The following is a 24,112-nucleotide window of genomic DNA, read 5'->3' on the forward strand; positions in this document are numbered from 1 at the left end:
CTTTTATACAAAACAAATCTACTTTCCTGATCATGAAGCCATTGTGAGGGTTTTGTTGTTTAGTCACTAAGTCATGTCCAACTCTTTGCAATCTCATGGACTGCAGCATGCCAGGCTTCCCTGTCCTTCACCATCTCCTGGAGTTTGCTCAAACTCATGTTCACTGAGTCAGTGATGCCATCCAACTATGTCATCCTCTGTCGCCCCCTTCTCCTCCTGCCTCAATCTTTCCCAGCATCAGGATCTTTTCCAGTGAGTTGGCTCTTCCCATCAGGTGGCCAAAGTATTGGAGCTTCAGCTTCAGCATCAGTCCTTCCAATGAATATTCAGAGTTGACTTCCCTTAGGACTGATTGATCCCCTTGCAGTCCAAGGGACTCAAGAGTCTTCTCCAGCACTGCAGTTGGAAAGCATCAAGTTTTCATCACTCAGCCTTCTTTAGGTCCAACTGTCACACCAGTACATGGTCTACTGGAAAAACCATAGCTTTGACTAGATGGGCCTTTGTTGGCTAAGTGATGTCTCTGCTTTTTAATTTGCTGTCTAGGTTTGTCATAACTTTTCTTCCAAGAGTTTTATTACTTGCACACAAATTCACAGAGACTCTGAGAATCTGGTAAACATGCTGAAACTTCTCTTGGGAAGAAGGTTCAGATGCCGAATATTGATCAATGGTGGGGTTTTGATCCCCGAGAGGTCATCCACAAACTGCCACCATGTTAGGATTCCTGGTCTTGTCTCATTGTCACCCTGATGCTGGCTCCTGGAGAGGGCAGGTGGCTTGGCTTTGAGCAGGATACCTGGGCTGCAGGCAGAAGGCAAGAAGGAGGGGATGGTCTATAGCCCCTGCAGATGGGCTCTACTTTCGCTCCATCAGAAGCAGAAGTCCCTCAGAGCATGGTGTTGGGGACTGGGCAAAACTCCCTGAGGGCTGAGTGGTCCTGTTTTATTACCTCCCATCTCTCAGTCATAGTTGGACTGCAACTCTCCAGGGACTAGGTCAACTGGCTGACAGTCAGGAGCTCCATTTGCATAGAGCAGCACTAACCACCCCCCATTTCACTACCCCCTTTATTCTCCAGGTTCACTGGGATCCTAGAAAGAAGACTGGGGGATTCCTGGTGTGGAGGAAGAGGTCAAGTAGATGTCAGACTGTGATCTCTGGGACAGGCTGGCTCCATTCTAGCCTGGAGGTGGGCACAGACCTACAGGGGTCTGGTTTTCACCCCAGGCAGCCTGGGGTGGGGAAGCAGACAGCCTTGCCTCAACACCCCAGCTTTTCCCCATACCCCCCACCCCACACTCGCCCCTCTCAGACAGCAGCCGCTGTGTTACATACAGCCTATTCATCTGCTATCTGGTCATGGATTTTCTGAAAAGGTTGAGTTCAGCAGACCCTGGGACCTCATTTTCTTATTTAGGTCTTCATCTTAAAATATAGTCTGCAGACAGCAGCAACAAAATACAAAATTACACTGGAAACCACTTTGAAATGTCCAGAGACTGTCTTATCCACAGCACCTAGATGCAGGGCCCGACCTGCATCAGCTTCGTGTGAACTCACGGACAGCAACCTCAAAGCAAGCTTAAGTTTGAACCCACTTTTTAAAATATGTAAACCATAAGGGCTCAAGGGCTAGTCAAATCTACTGATAAAGCAAGTTCCATTCTGATTAGACTCACATCCAATTTCGTCCAATCACTCACATCCAATTTCTTGGACTATAGTAATGAAACGAGATGTATTTCACAAGATGTTTCAGTATGTTTTCAGTTCTAATTATACATCTTCAATTAAAAAAAAACCCTCACCATTACATTATACACCACAGATCATTAAGTGCCTATCACAGCCCATGTCCAAGTCTCTCAATGTAAAAGATGGTTGACATTTAGCCGGGAACTTTTAAAACACTTGAGAATAAATTATGGCCCAAACTTACTCTTCTTAATGACACGTATAAAGTTCAGCTCTTTAATAAAAGGATTCAGGAATATGAAAACAAATTTCCCAGCAATATTAAGGAAATAAAGGTCTTCCAAAATGGTCAGTTCTTATTTCAATTAAATTGTGCATTTTTAATACAGTTGGTATAAAGTGAAACTCTTAAAAAAACATGGAGGAATTTAAAATGAAATGGAACCTCCTCTTTGCAGGGTCACCAGTACCACGGTGAGATCTGTCTCTTTAACAATGACACTTACTATCTCTGTAGTCCCATGAATACTTTTGAAGTGTCATATTAAAACCAATCTCGTGGCCTTGAGGCAAAGAGAAGCAATTAGTCTTGGAGTTGTGAATAAATAAAAATCCATTTATACACCCGTCCTTGACATGTACCTTGCAAATCTTAGAAACTTCATCTAGTGGGAAAAGAAATGTTAAATCATGAATACCAATACTAATCACATCGCCATGTGGCTTCCTAAAACAGTTTGGTTTATACCCATCTTCTAAGTATTAATTTATATGTATATATTCACCCATATTGAACACAAAACAAAGAAGCCCTAGCAGGCACCTGGGGGTGAGGGGAGAGTGGTGAGGGGTGATGGGAGCCACAGGGACAGCCCCATGATAAGCAGGTTTTCAGTGGATCTGTGTTTCTCAATGGGCCTTCCAGGGTGTCTCAGCAGTAAAGAATCCTCCGACAGTGCAGGAGATGCAGGAGGCTGGGGTTCAACCCCTGGGTGGGGAACATCCCTTGGAGGAGGAAATGGCAACTCACTCCAGTATTCTTGCCTGGAAAGTCCCATGGACAGAGGAGCCCAGCGGGCTGCAGTCCACAGGGCTGCAAAGAGTGGAACATGACTGAGCCTGCACCCTGGTGCTCCTGCAAAGGGAGCCTGACTTCCTCATGCCTCCTCCTTCCCCCTAAGCACTCAAAGGCTGAAAAGGTTTGTTTTATCTACACATGACCTTCTCCATTTGTGATCCCAGCCAGCACTGAAGTGAGGACACTGGAGGTCCAAGTATTTGGATACTTGCTTCCCTTCTTATTTGGGTCCATCCCTCAGTGCCGGAAGGGAAGGGTGTAGATGCGGGCTTTGCTGCTCCTTAGCCTTGAGCAGCCCTGGAGAGACTGGGGCAGTCACCAGGGAGCAAAGCAGACCTGCAGGGCCTGGCCCAGCTGTAGAGAGCAAAGAGTGGTACTGTCAGGACCGAGCTGGGAGCCAGAAGTCTGGAGGGCGCCAGGGCGTGGGGAGCAGGGTGGGCAGCCCCTGGGCCGTGCTGCAGCCGCTGTACAGATCCCTGACCTACTTCCACGGCCCCTTTCTGTTCTAGGAGCAGCTAAAAATCCATAAATTAAGGAAATTAACTGATGGGGCCTGCGGCATCTTTGTAAGCTATTTAAATCTATAAATTTACAACATCTTCTGCATATATCAAGTAATTGAACTAACTGCAGGGATGTAACTTTAATGAGAAAATTTCCCCCTTCTCCTGTAGTTCGAGCTCTAAAATAAATAAATAAATAAAACCTTCCCTTGGAGGGAAGTTTCTGCTTATTCCCGCGTGGAGAAGTTAGAGGAGCTCTTTCCACGCGCGAGGTCCCCTGGTCAACGCAGGCAGGGCCCCACCGGGTCCTCCTCTCACCACCTTCCCCCGCCCGGGTTCGGAGCCGCCCCGAGCGCCCCCTGTGAGTGAGGCCGCTAGAGGGCGTCCAGATCCGGCTGGACCTCGGGGTGGGGGCCCCAGCGCCGCTCCGGGCCGGAGCGCACCGGTCCTCCAGCTCGAGCCTGGCTCTGGCCCGGGCGTCCCGGGAGAGCCGGACGGGGGCGCAGTGCAGGCCGGGCGGAGTGCACCGGAGGCTCCGCGCTCCGTTTCCTAGGAGCCGGGAAATGGTCCAGGAGGAGGGGGGTGGGGGCGGGGGGACGGACGGGGCGCAAGGGAAACAGGAGAAAGAGGAAGGGGAGGAGGAGGAGGTAGGAGAGGAGGACGGGGCAGCCGACCCGGGGATCGAGGGGACGCCCGGAGCGCAGGCCTCGGTGCCGCGAGGAGTCTTGGCGGTAGACGTCTCCATCGCGCCGCGCGCGGAAAGGAAATGGCGCGTCTGGCCGCGGGCGGCCGGCCGGGCGGCCCCCGTGCTCCCCTCCCCGGCGGTGGCAGACCGCGCGTCCGCAGACGTCACGCGCGGCGCTGCGCCCCGGTAGAGGGGCAGTCGGGGCAGGGACTCAGGGAGGACGGCCGGGGAGGGGGAGGGGTGGCCCTGGCCCCCAGCTCCTCTCCTGCCCCGGCCGACTCGCAGCCTACTTTCTTCCCAAGTCCCGCCCCTTCCCCCGGGCGCCGCGGCGGCGGCTGCTCTCCTCTTTGTAACCGAGGAGTCAAGAAATGTGAGAAACGTGCCCTGTGTTACTTATTTGGGAGCCGAAAATTTATGCCCAGCTGAAAGCGCCCGGGGAAATATTACATCAGATGAAATGACAATGATTAAAATCAGCTTCTCCCCCGCCCCCTCCCGAGCCCGGAGGAGGCCTGGGCGCCGCGTGGCTGGCCGGCGGGGGGCGGGGGGCTGGGCGGCGGAGGGCGCGGGGGCCTGGGCGCACGGCTCCCGGGAGGGTCCTGGCGGAGGCCCCGGCGGGAAGGCGCGGGCTCCGGGGGAGGCGGGTGTACTCGCCCGGCTAAAGGAAGGGAAACGGCGCATTTTTGTCGCCGAGCGCGGCAGGCGCGGGCGCGCGGAGCTAATTGCGACTCTAATCCTCTGCCCCGCGGCACAGCCGAGCCCCGAGCCAGGAGTCGCCGCGCGCTCCCGCTCGCGCTCGCCGCGCTGGGTTAATTTTGAGCCGGATCGCTGCCCTTTGCGTCCGGGCTCGGCCGAGACGGGGCGCGGGCTACAGGCTAAGGTGGGGGGCTGGTTTTCTCGCCAGCAGTCGGAGAAGGCCGCTGGAGAAGAGAGGAGGGAGGAAAGGAGGTGGGAGCGGCGGGAGGGCAGCCGGAGAGCGGCGCGAAGAGGAGGCGGCGGCGGCGGCCGCGAGGAGGGGAGGAGGCGAGGGGAGGGCGGGGAGGGGAGGCCCCGGCGCGCCGCGCCGCGAGGGGCCGCGCGAAGCGGGGGCCGGGGCGGGAGGGGTGGGTGGGGGGAGGGTTGGGGGCGAGAGAGAAAGTAACTCCAGGACGAGACCGGAGCGACCCGCGCAGCGAGCACAGGCTGCGAGGCTGAGCCCGGCTCCCAAGACCAGCGGCTGCGGGGGGCGGGGGCTGCACCCGAGCCCGATCCGCCGCTCCGGCTCCGAGGTAAGCACCGCGCGGGCGGCCACCACTCAGCGACGCGCACCCCAGTCCCCGAAGTGGCTGCAATACCCGGAAAGTCGCCCGGCCGGGATTCGGACCTGGGCGGGGGCGGCTGCTTTGTCCGGGTGCAGGGCGGCGGGGGCTGACGGCGAGGGGGCACCCAGCACAAAGGCCTGGCGCGGGAGTGGGGGATTGCCCACGTGGGCCGGCCCTCGCCCCGGGTGGACCCTCCCCTCACTGGCGGTCAGCGAGCTTCCTGCCGCGCGGGGTGGGGTGGCGTGGGGTGGGGGTTTCCTCAGGTCCCGGCACTCGGGCCTCGGTGCAGGGCCGAACGCCCTGCAGGGCCAGCGAGTTTCCGAGGTCAAAACCCGGCTCACGCAGCCTGGGCTTCAGGCTGACTGGGCCCGGCTTGGTGTCCAAATCAGAGCGAGGAAAAGTCTCCAACGGGACGGACGTGCGTCCCGTGACGCCCACCCGCGAGTCCGAGACAGAGCGGGAGGGGCTGGCGCGCTGGTGGTCGTTCCAAGCGCTCGGGGTCTGGAGCCCCCAGGCGGGCCGCGCGGAGACGCGATCGCCGCGTCCGGATCCCTGTTGCCCGGCGGTAGCCCCTGACCTGGACGCGGGCACCGCTCACACTCGCAAATGCCTCCCTCCTCCCCCGTAGCTGGAGCGCGTTTCCGTCCTCCCGTTGCCCCCACCCCCGACTGCAAAAAGATAAGCTTCAAGTTTTCACTCCGTGTCTCAAATGTGCATGGAGGAATTTAACTGCACGAGTGAATAACAGCATTAGTTTCAATTAATTTTTTTTTAAACCCTGGCAACAATAAACTTTGAGAACAAAAGCGCTTTTACGTCCTTAATTAGGCGAGCTTCCCATCTGTGGTCTCTAAGTGTCTGCCTCTTGATTTAACTTCGTCTTCCGCCCCGCCCCTGCCGCACACCCTCCCGGTCCTGCCGGGCGGTTTGGGTTCCGCGGCCACCCCAGCCCCGCGGCGCCGCGGGCCTGGGCCCAGCCGGCTCCGGCCGCCCCGAAGTTCACACCGGCCGGCGGGCTACGCGGCAAGGCAGGCGCGCGCCAGGTGGCCCGCCTGCCTCCCTTCTGGCCCACCTCCTGGACAACTCGGCAGGCCCCCGGCTCTCTGGCCCCGGGGCTGGCGCCCTGGGCGCAGAGCTGAAGAGAGTTCTCCAGGCGCCTTCTGTTTACCTTTTATGGTTAAAATAACAGCTTAGCAAAGAAGCGACTTCACGAAGAAGCGATTTAGTGAAATCGTCTCAAGCTGCCGCAGCTCAGCCAGTTTAATCACCCCCAGAGAGCTGAACAACTGCGAGCACAATGGGACACAAAATCATTTTGTGTGTAAATGAGCGTGGCATTCTGCTCGCTTCCCTCTGCTCTGGCGGGCGGGGCTTGGCAGCGGGCGGGCGTGGGACCCGGGGCTCCCGCCTCAGTTCGGAGAAACGGGTCAATACCAGCCAGTTTGGAAACCCGCGGGCCGGGCCGTGGAGCCCGGTACCGCCGAGGCCCCTGCAACAGGCGGTCTTGGCCGACCTCGGGAGGGCCGTGCCGCGCGGGGGATGGGTCGTGGGTTTGATGCGGGTGCTGGCAGAATGAACTTGTGTCTCTTCCTGCACCCACTTTGTGCTTCTGACCTCAGCAGTGGTGTCGGGGAAAGGGTCCTTGTCCAGCACAGATGCGTTTGTCGGAGGGAGCAGTGGAGGTTCGCGTCAAGGCGTACAGCCTGGGGCTTCCAATGGTGAGTGTCTGGTTTGCCGTGAACATCAGGTTGTGCTTGCGATGGAAAAGAGGCTGGGTGAGAACAGGATGGAGCAGCTTTTTGATGGGTACTTGGTGTGAAATGTCACTTCCGAGCAGCGTCCTGGTAGTAGGGCAAAGTCCGCTTTGATAGAATTTCCATTGGAATTCCTTCCAGCAGTTTATCCTCAGTGCGGCTTTCCTTCTGACTCCTCCCCCCAGCAGAGCCTCCCAGGGCAGGAGAACCCATTCCTGAGATGTGTTTTGGTTTCTCAGAACTTGAGATAAGTGACCTGGTTTTCTTTCTTGAAACTTGAGGGAACTCAGGAATGCCAAAAGCAGCCGACCCTGGATGGCTGTAAGTTAAACATCACTGTCTGCTAATGGCAACCCCCACCCCCGTTTCCTGTCAGAGAACTTGCCAGCACACGGAGGGCAGAACAAATCCTAGGAGAATGACCAGACTGAAATTTGCAGGCTTTGATTCTCATTCGACCTTGGTCCATGTATGAAAACTGGATGTTGAATTTCAAGGCACAAAGTCAATCCTTGAGGGAGGGTGGGGTTAAATCTGCAAGAAGTAAGTACAGCTTTAGGTGTGGGGAAGCCAGTGGGGGGAGGGGAGAGGGTGATATTCCCTGTGTCCACCTTCCCCAGCCCCAGGTCAGTGGAAGGGTCTGCTTAAAACTGCTCTTCTCCAACCCTCCTACGTAGGGTCTGCAGAATGTCTTCAGGCAGCTTCTGGAGACTGTGGGACAATTTCAGGTGGCCGGGACACAGAGGAGAGTCGCTGAGTGACCATAGGGAGAAGCAGGAGGGTTCATTAGCTGAGCTGCTGTCTCCTTCTGGCCATCTCTGTAATGCCTTGGGGCTTGATCCTGAGGGGATCTGGAATATATTAGGCACAGACAAGACCTTTCTGGGGGCCTGGGGAGAAGCTGCAGAGGTGCAGGCTGGGCAAACAAAGACAAGTTTTCCTCTCTAAGGAGCCACAGAGGGAGCGGCGGCTTCCTTGGTGACTTTTGCTCTTCCCTGGCTCCTGCTGGAAGAGGCTTCTCTGGGTCCAGCCAGTCTCAGGCTGCATGTTAACACTGCAGAGACCGTATTTAAAGCGGTGGTGGGGCTCTCCAGCCCCTGGAGGGTGGGGGATCCTCTCCGAGCTGTGGTTCCCAGGGTGCTCTCTGAAGCAAGAGGAGACACGCTTGGTAATGTGGCTCGAAACCAAAATACCAAGCAAATCGGATTTGTTCTGAAACATTTTGGGGGCAATAATGGTGAGCATATGTTTCAGTACTGTCATTAGCTGAATTAGCAGACATGGAGCTGCCCTGAGAACACGTGTGTGAGTGAATGTGTGTGCATGCATGTGTGTATAACTAATCTCCGATGGCCCAGAGGCTTGCCTTGGGGTGTGGGGACAGGCTAGTTGCCATCTCTGTGGTAGGGCATGGGGTCTTGGGAAGCATGTTCAGAGAGGACAATTATAAGCGTCTTTGACTGGGAGACACGGCACCCAAGACCATTGAGGAGTAAGTCGTGTTTGGTTTTGTCGGTGCTCCCCACAGATGTTCTGGGCAGCGATGGAAGCCTAGATGCCTCACCGCAAGGAGCGGCCGAGCGGGTCCTCGCTTCACGCCCACGGCAGCACCGGCACGGCGGTGAGAGCTGGCAGGGTGGGCTGGGTCAGGGGCTGGTGGCCCCCTTTATGCCCTCTTCCTGAGCACCTGCTCACTGGCTGTCCTTCCTTGCAGCCATAGCCGTGGTGCTCAAGAGATGGCTGTTGACTGGCTGTACGATTATGTATTTTCTCGAAACAAAAATGCTCTTAATTTGATGTGAAATTTACTACATGTATAAAACTCAACGCCTTAGGTGCTGAGGAAGTCACTAATTTAGAGGTGTCTCGTTACTGAGACAAACTTGCAAAAACCCCTGAATCCCAATTCACAAATTGGTGATTCGTTTGTCAGGGGATATTTCACATCTAACACATAAGCCTGCGACCTTTAATTAGAATTTTGCAGTTTGTTTTATGCCCCTGGAGGCTGACACCTTGAAAAAAATTTTTTTTCTTGATTTCTTATTGCTAATAAGCATCTTTCTTTTTTTTCCCCCTCTGGTACTTTGAAGAAAATGATGCAAATACACTTAATTACAGTGGTGGCCATAATTTGTCAGGCGAATATGTGATCAGGCACAAGCAGAAGTGATCTGATTAGATCTGTGATCACATTGGCAATCAAGGGAGTGCCTAGCTCCGTCGTGGAGAAACCCTTGTTGTGCCCCTTGTTTCCATCTCCAGGAGGGAGGAAGCATGTCTCGGTTGTCTCTCACCCGGTCGCCTGTGTCTCCCCTGGCCGCCCAGGGGATCCCGCTGCCAGCCCAGCTCACGAAGTCCAATGCGCCTGTGCACATCGACGTGGGCGGCCACATGTACACCAGCAGCCTGGCCACGCTCACCAAGTACCCAGACTCCAGGTAAGAGCCGAGCCCCTCACGGCACCAGGGCGTGTGGTGGCCATAGGAGACATGTGAAGCCTGCTGCCAGCCGACACACGGGGCTCCCCAGGGTCCCCCTGCTCCCAGCCCCGCCTGCCCATGGCTGCCCAGCACAGGGACTTGTGGCCCTGAGCTGGTGGTACTGGTGGAGCTCCTGACCCACTGGCAGAGGCCACTTTTCAGAGCCAGCCCCACCCGAAGCTGGCCAGCAGCTGGCTGGAGAACCTCATGATCCTTCAGGTTCCTCTTGTGTGTGACTCACGCCTGGCCTGTGCAGGAGACTGGTTCTGAGCCATGCGGTGTACTTCTTGGGATCATCTGGGGGAGAAGTAGTTCATCCTATTTCCAAGTCTTAACGACTAGGGTAGTGCATAAGTTCAAGGATGGGGGTGGGGGGCAGCTTCGATTTGTCATTTTTGTTTGAGTGGCTACTGCTGGACCCTCAGGGCTAGCAGCAGGCTCCTTTGGAGTTGGGAGGGGGTGGGTGGCAGTGACTGGCTAAGAATTCCAGGATGTCCGGGGATATCCACAGCTATGGACAAGCATGAGCCACATAGCACCATCAGCAGATGAAGGATCTCTGACCAGGGAGCTTTACCCTCTGCCCGGCTCCCTGGTACCCCTGATTCCTGAGCCTGTGGGGGCTCCAGGCACTGCCCTGCTCTTGCCTGTCGGGCATTTCTCTCCTAGGTTTCTCCGTTGGCATGTAACAGCAGGGCTGACTGGAGGTGGGATGGGTCTCTGAGCAGCTCCGGGAGGTGATGCTGCATGCTGCTGGCTGAGCCCGGGACCGCCTGTTCCGGGTACCGAAAGGTGGCCACCGCCAAGGCCTGGCAGCGGGAGGGCCACGCCTGCGGGCATCACCTCTGTTTTAGACATTTAAAATAAAAAGAGGAGTTAATTAATCCCCCAGATGCCGAGGGATGTCTCTGGGAAGCTTTCTGATCTAGCCGCCTTGTCGCTCGTGTGGTTGCTTATGGAGGAAGGATTTGTAGTGTGTGGAGGTGGCTGCATAGAGAGCGCATTGGAGGCCAAGGGGGTGCCCTGGAGGAGGGACTGCTGGAGGCCGATGCAGCGTCTGGTTCAGAATATGGGTGTGGGGTGCAGGTGTGGTTGGAGCTCTCCCCCTCCGCAGACAGAGGCTAGGCCTGGGGCACTTGTGACCTGGGGACCTTGGGGGGCAGCAGCCAGGAGGCCACATCGGCTATGTTGGCCTGGCGCTAACTTGCCAGAGTCTGACACTAACCGGCAGGGCCCTGTCTAGGATGGGAGATGGATTCTGCTTATTTCATTTCAATTTTGCCTTCTGCGGCATTCACGCGTTGTTTGAGATAGATCATCCCTTAATCAGCTGACATTTGCGAGTGACATTCATAAAACCCTTGCCCACCACCTCTCTGAAAAGTGTTTCTGGAAATCAGACACTTGCCTTTCTGGAGTAATCACAGCCCAGGCCTGGAAGGACCAGCCTCCTCATTCTGCCTCCAGGCTGCTGCCTAGAGCTTGGCAGGCGGGGTGGTCCTCCCCTCCTAGCTGTCCAAACTGGCCGCCCCCCCCCCCCCGCCCCGCCACCCCACATCCTGCTTTGGGGCAGGCCCCCTGGCCAGGCTGCCTCAGTGGTCCCATGACCTGTGGGACCCTCGGGCCACCAGGATGGGCCCAGAGTGGGTGGCAGTCTGCATTTTTCCCCAGGGCTGAACCTCAGGATAAATCTGCTGTTCTGCCTGGATGGCTCTGCCTGGCCTGGCCCGCAGGAGAGGTGCTCCTGAGACGGAAGCTCTGGCCTAGAGGTCATGGAGGTGGAATGACTTGTAGGACAGTCAGGACAGTGGGTCAGGCCAGGCCTGACATGTGCATTGGGCAGCTGTGCTGGCTGGAGCCCTTCAGATGTCTCTCTTCCTTCTTTGAGTGAATGTTAAAATTAAAACAAAACAGTTTTTCAGTAATTCTGGAAAAAATGATCAGTGGCTCACCCAGGGTCACTGAGGTATAAGTCACCTGGAAATAGAGGATTGTGTTAAGGTCACCGGGGGAGGGGGCTTGTTCTGGATGTCAAGTCCCACCCTGGGCAATGCTGTGAGATAAGGGGGCTTGTGCCTTCACCCCTTCGGACCCTGTGCCCACAGAGCTAGGCCTGGGCTGTCGTTCTTGGTTGGTCAGGGCGGCTCCATAGCAGGGAGCCCCCATGGGTGCTAGTCAGCCCAGGATGGCCAAAGGTCCTCGCCCGGAACCCGCCCAGCCCAGCTGCCCAGGACTGGGAGTGGACTCCTGTGTCTGCCTCACGCTTGCTGGACATCACTTAGCTCCTGCATCTCAGCCCCTTGCTGGTGTCCATCCTGGCTGTGGGAGGCCACCAAGGTCCAGGAACCTAGGAAGTAAACCTAGGTGTAACCACTGAAACATCCAGGAAATTAGAGCCAAAACTTAAAAAAAAGAAAGAAGAGAAAAGAAGGTGACCCCTATCAGCTGGGGTCAGAACTGGCCAGCTTATTCCTTATACACCGTCTGAAGTCAGTACCCCAAACTTACAGCCTCCCTTGGAGGGTGGCCCGGGGTAGGAACAGGCTCTCTAAGACCTCACAAGGGTCAGTGGGTGCCTTTGAGGTGACTGCCCTAACCTTCCCTCAGGCTGCACACCTCTCTGATAGTTTCAGACCCTGAGGGCACGAGAGGCCTTAGGCTGGGAAGAGACGCTGAACCATGGAAAGACCTAGAACCAGCCAGTCCCAAGATAAGACAGACTGAGAGCCTTCTAGCCTTGGACCCTTAAGACGACCTAGAAGCCAGGCAGCCCTGGAATGTGGTGGACCAGGAGTCCCCTAGACCACCAGGATGGTCTGAGGGGTTTGCAACACAAAGGGCCTGGAAATATTGCTTGTTGCACAGAACGCTTGAGCTCAACCAGGAAGTCTGGAGAAAGTTCCGTGGGGAGGCTGACCTGTAGACGTGGCTCTTCCATCTTCCTGCCGGTGCCACATGGGGTCCCTCTGCGGTCTGCTGAAGACTGCCCGTGGTGCCTGACAGCCTCACTCCGTCCCGTCTGTCCAGGCATGCTAGGTGGCCTTCATTCTGACATCTGGATGCCCGTGCTCTGCTGAGGTTAGGTCTGGGGAATTTAACGCCTAGAATAGGCATGGAGCCCGCAGAGCTTGCCAGCAGGGGAGGGTACCCCATTGTCATTGTTACCAGGCCTGGGGAGGTCAAGAGGGCTCCATGGCTTTCGGAACTCTGAGATGAGTTGTATCTGGGTGACCGCAGCCCTGGTTTCACAGACTCAGGCTGCTCCACACCTCTCCATGGGTTCTGACCCGCTCACACTCATCTATGAGGCAGCTTTGACTTATATACAGCCCTACTGGGCCATGTCCCCAGAGTGAAAAGGGGTTAGTCACTCAACCTCCTGGCTGATGAGTGTGCCAGGCCAGCAGAGCAGACACTGTTGGTGGGAGGCCCCTAGAGAGGCTGTGGGTGCTGTGACCCCTCAGCTTCTACCCAGCTCGTTGCCCTGGGTGGCAGGGGTGAGACAGCCTGAGAGGGTGACTTGGAGTGGAGGGTGGGATGGGCTGCCGAGGGAGACGGGAACTTTCCTGGAGGTCCTTGCCGCTGCAGGTAGAGACTGAGGGGGCTGAGCCTTGAATTGTCCAGACTGAGCTGGGAGGCCTGGGGCCGGGATCCAGCCACCCTTCTCCCAGGCTATGCTGAGTCCATCTGGGGGCGTGTGTGTGGCCTGCCTGCCGAGGTGGTGTCCCTGGGGAAACCCTGCCAACCTCCCTCCTATTCCCGAGTCAAGCTCTTGATGTCCCCCACCCCTCTTCAGGGGATCCTAACCCTCCCCACTGGGGAGGTCTGCAGGGGACGTGAGCCAAACCAGAGCCTGCCGCCCTGGGCAGTGGGGAGGCCTGGTTCCTCCGCCCGGAAGTGGAGGGGGCCAGGCGTAGGGGCTCCCCAAGAGCGTCCTTCAGGTCCTATGCTTCCGTCAGAACCAGCACCCTTCAGAGGATGGGGTGCTGGGAGCTGCCTCCCTCCCAGTCCCCCCCTCACTGGTGTGCACACCCTGTGGCAGGTGTCACATGCTGTAGTAGGTGTGCACACACTGGACTGTGGGTGTCTGTGCCCTGTGACTGCACCCACATGTGCCGTCCCTCTGGTCTGCCCTGAGCCGAAGCTGTGGGTGGATCATTTGTAAGTTTGTTGAGTGCGCATAGCTGTCTCTCTGGTGGGCTCATGTTGTTGGTGTGTCCCTCGCCAGGATGTGTCTGGTTCTGCCTGTGGTCGGTGTGCTCGAGGGCGGAGACCGTGTGACCCTGTGCCTGTTGCTGGGTGTGTTGTGTCCAATGCTTGTTCATGCAGGTTGGGTGAGGTGTGTGACCCAGGAGTGTCTTGGCTGGTTTACACGTCTTCACCAGGTGTGTGGCTGCGGGCTGGGGTATCTGATGGTTGGTGGGGGTTTTCTGGGCGGGTCTGTTGGGCAAGGGTTTGTGCGCATGGGACAAGGCGTCTGTCTCACTGTAGTTTTACAGGCCTGTCACCTGTGTCAGCGGACAGGGGTGTAGAGCTGGGTGTGACTCCCTCTGCCTATGGCTTGTGAGTGTAGATGGGGCGTTTGCCTGTGCTAGTTGCCACGCTGGTGTCCTGGCTGCCACCGGTGTGTGCACACGTCCTTTTCAGGCCTGGGTAGTCCCAGAATCACTCATGTAATGCCTCTCACCCATCCAGCAGGGTGGGCTCTAAGGAGTGGGGGGCGGGGCAGTAGACCAGCCCTTCCATCCCGCATCCCACCTTCCATCTCTCCCAGAATAAGCCGCCTCTTCAATGGCACCGAGCCCATTGTCCTGGACAGTTTGAAGCAACACTATTTCATCGACCGGGATGGGGAGATTTTCCGCTACGTCTTGAGCTTCCTGCGGACATCCAAACTGCTGCTTCCTGATGACTTCAAGGTAAGTCCGCAGCCTGCGGCTCCCCGGCACAGCCTGTGCGGTGGCATTACACAGGGGACGCTGTGACTTAATAAGCGGACCCATGGTTGTCATGGCAACCATAAAAACTTAAACGATGGAGCCGAGGGCTAAATCAGTTTTTCTAAACTAATTTTGTTTTCTCACATTTTTAGCTTATTTATCAGGGTGTAACAACAATTAAGCAGCGACAGCAAGCGCTTACCCCAGTTGTATGCTGAAGGACCGTCTTGTGCTGGAGTTACAGGAGTTAGAGGTTCCCAAAGCTGGTCCTTGTCGGCACTTGGCAGAGGGAACACCCTGATCCACACCAAAAAGAACTTTAAACAAAAGTTCTCACCCCCCAGTCCTGGGATGAGCCTGTCTGCAGCAGCCAACCTGGTTCTGAGAGTCCTGCCTCCAGGGTTGGACTCCTCTGTGGCTCAGGGATCCCAGAGGCAGGAAATCCAGGCTGGGGCTACCCCAGCTCCAACCAGCAAATGTCCTTCCTTCTGGCACCCAGAGGACCCAACGATGCCAGCAACTGAACTCAGGCTAAAAATGCAGTGGGGAGAGGCAGACATAGGTCCTGTGCTCACAGTGGTTATAGTTTATGGGATGATAGATGTTGAACAGAAAACCACTTAAATTCCACAGGGGCAGAGAAACAGGAAGTACGGTGAGAGGGAACCACAGGGAAGCTGGCCTGGGTGGGTTTGGAGGGAAGGGTGTTTCTCTGGGTGATGATGGAGAAACAGAGGCAGAAGGGTATGAGGGTCTTGGGGGTGAGGAGCAGCGAGGGTAGGGAGCTAGATAGGTGGCAGCCTGGGGCTGTGTGAACTGGGAGGGGAAGAGCAGGAAGAGGCTGCAGACTGTGTCCGGTCCTCGGTCCTTGCACTCTGGGTGTTTTGCCCTGAATGCAGAGGGAGGGTGAGTAGGGGCAGGACCCTCAGATCTGTTGTGTGAAGGATGTGGAGGGAGCAGGAAGGTGGAGGCAGCGAAGGTGGAACAAAGTGGTCGATTAGATTCACATTTGGGAAAAAGATGCAAAAGCCACAGTGTGGATAGCGGGGGTCAGGGGGCTTGGGGATTCCCCTGACCTGAAGCTTGAGCCCTGAGTGGATGTGTGGAGGCCCAGGGTAGAACAGGCTGAAGCATTCCACGCCTATTTGGAAGAACTGGTGGGGCGTCTGGGGGAGGTATTCTGGCCTTTGAGGAAGGATGTGGGGGTTGCTGGTTTGCAGATATCATTTAAAACCTCTAGTGGATGAGAACAGGGGCCCGGCATGAAGCTGTGATGAACTCTTGTGGTTCTTGACAGGATAGGCTCTTGACTGATGGCAGGCCTGGGGTGACTCTGAAGGCTAGGGTCAGTCAGCAGGCAGAGGGACTTAGGGCCAGCGGTGTGGGCCCAGCTTTGGGGATTGGGCTTCCTTGCCTGCCCCCAGGGCTCCTCAGGCTCACCAGTGGGACTTGAGCCAAGTGGTCGGGTCATGGGTCATCAGCTGCTCAGGGCTAGGGTGGGTGTGGGTGGACATGTGTTTGAGGGGGCAGGGGACCAATGTCAGGGCCTTGAGGGGAGGTCAGTGTGAGCCCGCCAGCCCGGGGTTGAGCTGCTGGTGAGAGGTGGGGCCCCACCCCAGACACCTCCTCACACTGCTGGCGAAGGCAGGGAGCAACCTTGCTGACCTTTAAGCTTCACCCACTCTTTGAGCTGCGTGATAACATCCATTTTATAGATGAGGAAACAAAGGCTCAGAAAAGGTCTGGTAGATGCTGCTGCTGCTGAAAATCCAACCCAGGCAGGTCCCTTTCTCCTCCCTGTAGGACAGTGAGCATCTCCAGGGAGGGAGGCCGGGGCTGCCTTGTGCCCACCCCAGCCTGTCCTCTCAGGGAAGGCAGCGGGTCCCCAACCATCCACACAGCCTCAGGCTCCTCTAGTCTAGCCTCCAGGTCTTTCTAGAAACTTCTCTCTGCTTCGGGGGAGGGGGATAAAGCTGCTCCCGTGGCTTTGGGGCCCGATGGAAGGGCTTATGGGGTCTGGGACAGGTGCACACCAGCCACTGCCATTGGGCGGAGGCCAGAGATTTTGGGGGGCACACTCACCGGAGCCTCACTCTCCCCATCTGTACAATGGGGACAACCATCCCAGCCCACATTGTGCTGGGGGTGGGGATGGGGGCACAATTCCCCTGGACTTTGAGCGGGAGTGGGGCGCGGAGCTCCGGAGCCCGAAGGGCGGACCCCCACCGCCCCCACCGTATGCACATGCCTGCAGGACTTCAGCCTGCTGTACGAGGAGGCGCGCTATTACCAGCTACAGCCCATGGTGCGCGAGCTGGAGCGCTGGCAGCAGGAGCAGGAGCAGCGGCGCCGCAGCCGGGCCTGCGACTGCCTGGTGGTGCGGGTCACGCCGGACCTGGGCGAGCGGATCGCGCTCAGCGGCGAGAAGGCCCTCATCGAGGAGGTCTTCCCCGAGACCGGGGACGTCATGTGCAACTCGGTCAACGCTGGTTGGAACCAGGACCCCACGCACGTCATCCGCTTCCCGCTCAACGGCTACTGCCGGCTCAACTCGGTGCAGGTGAGGGCCGGACTGCCCCTGCCTCCTCCCCCACTGCCTCCCTGAAGCCCTGGGGCAGCGGCAGAGGGAGATTGGTGTGGGGGGGAGGCCGGGTGCCTGGGATGGCGAGGCCCTCCGTGCCATCTTACAGAAAAGGCAACAATGTGTCGATGCATAATTTATGTCCCGCTCATAATTAAATGATGGCGCCTGGGGGGTGGACTTAAAAAAATTGATCTGTGCTTTTTTTTTTTTTCCAAAAGGATGTTCTATAAAAATGGCCTAGAGTATTTTCAACAAAGTGTGCTTCATTTGACACCCAGAGTCTGACTTTGGCTTCAAATTAAACCCAGGCAGTAGGAGCAGCAGGTCAGAGGCTGAGAGTGGGGGCGGTTTGGAGCCCCCTTCCTCATCATGCTGACCTGGGGCCACCAGCACCCACGGCACAGCTTCCCAGAGCATTTCTAGACTGGTTTTCCCCACATGGGTCTAAGAGTTGGAGAGCCCCAGATGGAGTGGGGGCCTATTTTCCGCAGGCTCTTCCAGACCCAAGAGCAGACTCCTGCTTCAGGCTTGGTTGGGGCAGAGCGCACTTGGTAGGGAAAACTGTAGGCTGTCCTTCAGAACTTGCTAGTTAGTTGCAGGACACGGGTGTCAGACACAGTGACTGAGCCTCCCTCTCACAGAGGCACAAACCCACGTGGACATGGAGACCTGCAGAGATGGGAGAGAACTCCTCTCCACCGCGAGCTCCCTTGAGCTGATCAGGCCCCAGGCCTCAAACCATCTGGGATTCCCAGCTCAGGGAAGCAGGTGGCTGCCCCGAGGCCAGGGGCCGGGTCTCTGTTGCTGGGGCCTCAGTGGGGGAGGGGGACCCAGGACCATGTGTCTGGGAGAGAGGGGCCCAGTCAAGGTTGTGGACCCCCGAGGGCAGTGGGATGGCACCCATCCAGGTTTTATCTCTTAAGGGGCCCTGGCCCTTCTGTGGCTGCCCCGCTGGTGTCTGTGCCCAGACCCCTGTCAGGAGAAGGGGTCTGGCAAGTGCCCACCTGCCCACCAGGCCCGGGGGGGCAGATTGTTGCCGCTGGGCTTTGCTGACCCCTGTTTCTTCCCTGGCAGGTCCTGGAGAGGCTCTTCCAGAGGGGTTTCAGCGTGGCTGCATCCTGCGGGGGGGGCGTGGACTCCTCCCAGTTCAGCGAGTATGTGCTTTGCCGGGAGGAGCGGCGACCACAGCCCACCCCCACTGCCGTCCGAATAAAGCAGGAGCCCCTGGACTAGGCCCTGCCTCAGTGTCCACCTGAGGCCCCTTGGCCCTAGGGACACCCCCAGGGACCTGGAAACAGTGCTGGGGAGTTCTGCCTACGCCTGCTTAGCAGTGGGCATGAGACTGAGGGTGGGCCGGAGGGTCCAGAGCCCGCCTGGGGAGCCCCAAGGCCCAGGGCATCATAACAGAATGTGGGATGCTGGAGGCATGCCCACCAGAGGACCATGGATGTGACCCAAAGATGCCGAGGGGGGAACTCCGCCACCAGTCATCTGGGCCCCTGGGCTCCCAGCCTGGTACAGCACCCTGGAGGCTCTGTATGTGCAGAGGCAGGGTCAGCAGAGGCCTCCCCGGTCCACTCCAGAGGAGCTGTCCGTCTTTCTCCATGCGGCAGACTCCAGTGGGTCTCTTGCGTCAGAGATGGCTTATTTTTCTACAGTATTTAAGACGGAAGTAACTGTCAGTGCACAAGTCAGAGAGGCCTACAAGGACCCCTGCTTCTTTATCTGGTGCTCAGCTCAGTGGGACACGGCAGCATGTCTGTGTGGGGGCGGTGGAAGAGCTGCGGGACCCTCTGCCCGGGTTCCTGCAGAACAGGACTTGGAGACTCCTGGTCCCTGCTCTAGGGACAGAGGGCAGGCATGGCAGTGCCATCGGGGCTGAAACACGGCCCCACGGGGTGGGGCTGCTGGGAGGAGGGTGGTATGGGCGTGGGGGAGGGACCACTCTGGGACCATTCGAGACCCTGTCTTTGCTGCCGCTTGGGGCACAGGCCACTCTTGAGCGTCACTTGACCTACTTATGCCCGGGGGCTTTGGTTTCTATCTGTGTGCACCCTCACGGGCTCTGAGAGGAGTCACTCCCCGTCGGGATCAGCACCGGGGCCACGCTGCATCCTTACCTCAGGAATGGGCCCCATGGTGGAGGAGCCCATCTGTCAGCAGCATCCTCTGGCTCCCCAGCTCAGGAAGCCGTCCTCCACTCTGATTTTCCCACACTCACCTGCATACTGAATTTTTAATTAAACTATGGTTACACTAGTCTGCCAGTAAGACCTGGACACAGTCAGACCTTGGGTTCTTGGCCCCAGATTCCAACGAGGACTGCCTGCTGGAGTCCTCGCAGACCTGCTGCCTCCCAGATGACAGGCCCAAAGATGGATACCCCCTGTCTTGTCACACTTCCCCTCCCCAGATGGCTCTTCCCCAGGGGGTGGAGAAACTGCAGAGAACTGCTGGGCGGGTGGGGCGTCCCGGCCGGCCCCACCCCTTGTACGATGCCTGTAGACTTGTATATGATTCCTTTAATATTGTAAAGATGCTGATGTACAATTGTCGTGTGTTTGTGTAAACACATTATGTTCCTAGTTCATGCCATAAATGATGCTATAAAGCGAGAAAGACTGAGGCTCCGTCCTGTGCCGAAGCGGGAAACCAGATTCCAGCATTCCGTGCCCAGCAGGGAGGTTTGAGGATGAGATTCCTTGGGTTCCAGGGAGGAAAAACCAGCGGTGGTAGTTGGGGGAGGGGCAGGGACAAGGGTCCCGAGCTGGCTGTTATTTATTGCTTTGGGGTGTTTCCTCACGGCTGTACCTTGTCCCCTCTGGGCAGCACAGTTTCTGAATTCTGATTCACAGCCCCTAACCAGATACAAGCTGGGGGAAGGCAGACCAAAGGTGTCCGGGGGAGCTTTTGAACCCAGTTTTCAGCGTTTGTGATTTTTCCCTCCGGTTTTTTTGGTTGAGGGTTGACGTCCTCTTTGGAGCACCACAGAGCGGTAGGAGAAGGTGGCAGTCCCTGGCCCAGGTCAGCCTGGGGACATGCAGCCGGCGAAAGCATGGGGAGCTGCAGGTCCCCTAGGTCGGGGGGTTGCAGGGGGAGGAGTTGGAACGTATTCACAAGACGTCCACTTTTAATGAGCCCGTTTGTATTTTCCCTCAAAGTTCTTATGTTCTAACTAAGCAAGGACCTTTTCCCCTGCTGCTAGGGGCCACCAACCTCGTACTGCCTGGAGGGCATGCACAGCCACTCCTCCAAGGCCACAAAGCTGTTGCCATCCCACCATAGAGTGAATTTGCTGGACAGATTTGCCAGCCTTCTTTGCTCAGCAACATGCCTACAGTTGGCACATGGGCATTTTGGCTTCTGAGGTTCACATCTGAGAGGAGGAAGAAGTGTTGTGTTTATTAGAAAGGAAGTCTGGTGAAAACAGCTCAGTGGTGCGTGCGTTTATGGATTTTTCTGGCATGATAGCCAGCATAGTTGCCCATTGGTGGAGATCCCCTAACATTTTCAAGCAAACCATCTTTGATTAAACCATTGTGCTAAAAAAATAAATAAAAAGAGTAACTACCTTACTGAATGTTACTCTTAATTATTTCCTTACTAATTAAGTCAAACCAGGAAGTTTGATTTTATATAATCTAGGGAATTTCTAAATTTGTAGAGAAATACTGTGTTCCCAAAGAAATGCTAAAATTCTAAGAAAGTCCCCATAAACAATAAGTAAAAACATTTTTATACTTCCTGGAATGAATACACTAGATTGTAAGTCATCTCTTGATCACAAACCAGCAGTATAAATGTTACTTCTGCTCTTCATAAATTATTCTTGATTATAAGCAACTGGACAGATGACTGTGCCAACACTTCCCTGTTTCCCACCAGACCTCTCTGCCTGTGCAGGAGAGAATTTGTCAAAGCCACAGCAGGAGATGTTGGCCACTGCCTGATCAATGGGGCTCAAAACCAGGTCACAACACTATTATCTTAAAAAAATTTTTTTTTTCCCGAAGCTCCCACTTGACTGTGTTCCATAGAATAAATAAAGGATATTTTATAAATTATACACCTAGCTGTAGCGCTTTGTTTCTGATCCACCGAGGCAGCCACAAAAAGGTACTCTGGTGTGGATTACTCTGGAGCCACTGCCCCCACACTTGTGACTTGGCTTGACCACTGAATAAGGACCTTGAGTAGCCCTAGTCCCACATACTGAGCCTTCTTGGTCTAGGTAAAGAGTTGCTGTGGAGAGTTGGGCCCTTTTACACTGTATTCATTTTGCTCATGAGTATATGTCAACCAGGGGCTTCCCAGGTAGCCAGTGGTAAAGAATCCACAGTTTTGATGGGTTGGGAAGATCCCCTGGGAGGAGGAAATGACAACCCACGCCAGTGTTCTTGCCTGGAAAATCCCATAGACAGAGGAGCTTGGTGGGCAATAGTCCACAGGGTTGCAAAGAGTCAGACAGGAGTGAAGTGACTTAGCAAGCATATGTAAACCAGGGGCTTCCCAGGTGGCTCAGTGGTAAAGAATCCGCTTGCCAATGGACGAGATTCAGATTAGATCACTGGGTTAGGAAGATCCCCTGGAGGAGGAAAGGGCAACCCACTCCAGTATTCCTGCCTGGAAAATCCCACGGACAGAGGAGCCTGGCAGGCTGCAGTTCATGGGGTCGCAAAAAGACTGAGCAGGCATGCACGCATATATATAAACCAAACCAGCTGACAAACGGGTAGAGAAGCAAGGATGCGAGAAATGGCTCCTGACCAAGGGAAGACCAATTTAGCTGAGCCTAAATTAGAGCACAGGACTGGGGGCTACCCTGCTCCCCATCCAGGAGGCAGTCCTGCGATCTCTGGAGAATGCTGTCTGTTAAGATGGCCCCATCCCACTGGGCCCTTCCTACCCTCCTGACTCCCCAGACACAAGAGGTCAGCTGCAGTGGCCCTGGAGGACACAGTAGGACCCATAAGATCGGAGTTTCCCCTAAGGGGATGACAAAGTGGGACATACAAATGCAGGAGCTGCCAGAGAATCTTCAGTTTGAGGCAGAGCACTTGACTCAAGCCACTGGGCAGTTCTAGATCAAGCTGGAGGGCCAGCTGTTGGTCAGAGAGGACAGGTGCTGGCCTTGAGCCTGACATCTGGGTTGACAAGGGATGTTGTAAGAACTGTGATGTCACAGATTGATGGTCATCAGACCGAAGTTTGACTTCGGTTGACTTTAAGGTGGGTGGGCAGATGTTTTCAGCCACAAACTGACAGCCACATAATGCTGGCCTTGTCTCAGATGTGATGAGGATGTGGCTGGCCCCCTTTCTGCTCACCCACTCTCCACCCAAAGTGGGCAACTCCATGTAGAGAGAAGCCTTGCCCCATCTGGAGACAAAGGCTCACGGGTTAGCCTTTTGTGGACCGAGGTAAAGAAAAAGGAATGGATGGCAGCTAGGGGCAGCTTCCTGCCAGGGGTCAGGCTAGCAGTGAAATTCTCTCAGGAGCCACAGATTGACCCAGATGGAACCCAACCCCAGTGAGGTTCGAAGGTCAGAATAGGATCTTATAGCCCCCGCATCTGGCCCTGCCACACATCCTCTGTAAGTCCAGGGGCACTGCCCTGAGAGCTTTTAATGCAAGGAGAGCCCAGCCCCTGGGAAAACTCCCCAAACCTTACCCCCTGCTCCCCGGCTGATCTTGTTTGGGAATGCCAGATGGCAGCTCTCTGCTCCCAAGCCCCAGAATTGGAAAAACAAGGCACCTGAGTGATCCACAGGGAGCTCTTCAAACCTCAGAGGCTCAGGGAGAGTGGGAACCACTTCTGGGATGCGTATCCAGGCACTGCTGCTTGGAAGTAGTTGTTTATTCACAGGGAAGAAGCACTCCAGTTTCCAATCTCTCCCTCCCACCCCCAATGGAAGGTTGTCCTGGGACAGTATTTGTTCTATTTTGGGATCATGTAACTTTGACTTGAACAGTGGCCTAATGTGGCTGCAGTGGCTTTGGACCTCAGTCAGCAAATGGGTCCTCACTGCAAAGATCTTTATCTTCCTGGTCACCCGATGAGTGCCAATGACTGAGGGTCAGCATGTGCCAGTCACTGCAGGTGCTTGGAGAACAAGACAGCCCACAAGGCTAAGAGAAGACATCTATTTATCCACAAGAATTGTTAGAGGCTCTGTAAACTTATCTGGAAGAGAACTTTCCATATGACAGTTTTCAAGTTGGTCACAACATCGAACAACTGTCGAATTACCCCCAAATTCCTTGGTTTGCAAGTAGAGTCAACCACCTCTCCAGCCCCAATGACTGTAGTTCCATAGTGGTACCTCCATAGTGAACGAGGCATCCTTGAAATTCTAATGAGACATCCAGGGACTGAAGCAGGCACACTCCCCAGGAGGAACACAAAGGAGAGGGCCAGAGGTCAGTTGCATTTGGATTTTCGTCTTTGTTTCCATTACACTCAACAGCCAGTCCTGACAGCTATCTCTGGGCCTGACAGCAAGCTGGACAATCATCTCCTTGACCCAGAGTCATGGCTCTAGGATGACAACAGCTGGGTCACCCCGGCCCTGACTCCCAGGACCTCCTCACATAACCATCACAAACCACGACAAATTCTTAGAAGAGCAGGGGCGGAGCCCGGGAAGCGCTAGAACGCCTAAGCCAAGCGCCTGGAAGGATGCCCGCCCAGCCCCCAGGAGAACACGGGTCCCCACATCCCTGGCTGGACGGAGTGGGAGGTGCGCCACCTGCCACGGGCTTGAGCGGCTGGGAGCCAAGCTTGCTGCTCTAAGCCCATGTCTAGAATGTCACCGGAGCTTCCTCCTCTGTGTCCTGGACTCTGGCCAGGGCTCCCTCGGAAGCTGCGGTCTGGGGCGAACAGTCCGCACCAGCAGGGCGGGGCGGCTGCTCCCACTCCGGACGCGGGCCACGCCCCCTTGGACGCGAACACACCCCCATTTCCCGGGGCTCACAGGACACGCCTATCCCTGCAGCCAAACAGCACCAAGCAGATTTGTACGAGTACGCACAAGGTCCTGGAATTCTCGCCCGGTTGCCACACAATATAAGGAGCATAATTGGGGC

General features: G+C 56.1%; 1 protein-coding gene across 3 annotated transcripts; it reads left to right on the top strand.

Annotated features, from left to right (window-relative positions):
* Nucleotides 1-5,083: 5,083 nt before the first annotated feature.
* On the top strand, nt 5,084-19,645 carry KCTD15 (potassium channel tetramerization domain containing 15). 3 transcript variants are annotated; one of them, XM_019979752.2, is made up of 7 exons: nt 5,084-5,232; nt 6,885-6,983; nt 8,548-8,640; nt 9,285-9,460; nt 14,277-14,421; nt 16,697-17,002; nt 18,101-19,645. In XM_019979752.2, exons 3-7 carry the CDS (start codon nt 8,575-8,577, stop codon nt 18,257-18,259), a joined length of 852 nt encoding a protein of 283 aa, XP_019835311.1. In that variant the 5' UTR covers nt 5,084-5,232; nt 6,885-6,983; nt 8,548-8,574; the 3' UTR covers nt 18,260-19,645. The 3 variants fall into 3 exon arrangements, with proteins under 3 accessions (XP_019835311.1, XP_019835312.1, XP_019835313.1); XM_019979753.2 differs by having other exon boundaries at nt 6,888-6,983; XM_019979754.2 differs by lacking the exon at nt 5,084-5,232 and adding an exon at nt 6,238-6,582 and having other exon boundaries at nt 6,888-6,983.
* Nucleotides 19,646-24,112: the final 4,467 nt, after the last annotated feature.

This window comes from Bos indicus, chromosome 18 (assembly GCF_029378745.1).
Source record: "Bos indicus isolate NIAB-ARS_2022 breed Sahiwal x Tharparkar chromosome 18, NIAB-ARS_B.indTharparkar_mat_pri_1.0, whole genome shotgun sequence".
NCBI lineage: Eukaryota > Metazoa > Chordata > Mammalia > Artiodactyla > Bovidae > Bos > Bos indicus.

Bases quoted from the DNA above. Each gene is read 5' to 3' on its own strand.
- KCTD15 (XM_019979752.2), top strand. From the start codon at position 8,575: ATGCCTCACCGCAAGGAGCGGCCGAGCGGGTCCTCGCTTCACGCCCAC. The intron at 8,641-9,284 runs GTGAGAGCTGGC...TTCCATCTCCAG, and splicing joins ACGGCAGCACCGGCACGGCG to GAGGGAGGAAGCATGTCTCG. The intron at 17,003-18,100 runs GTGAGGGCCGGA...CTTCCCTGGCAG, and splicing joins GCCGGCTCAACTCGGTGCAG to GTCCTGGAGAGGCTCTTCCA.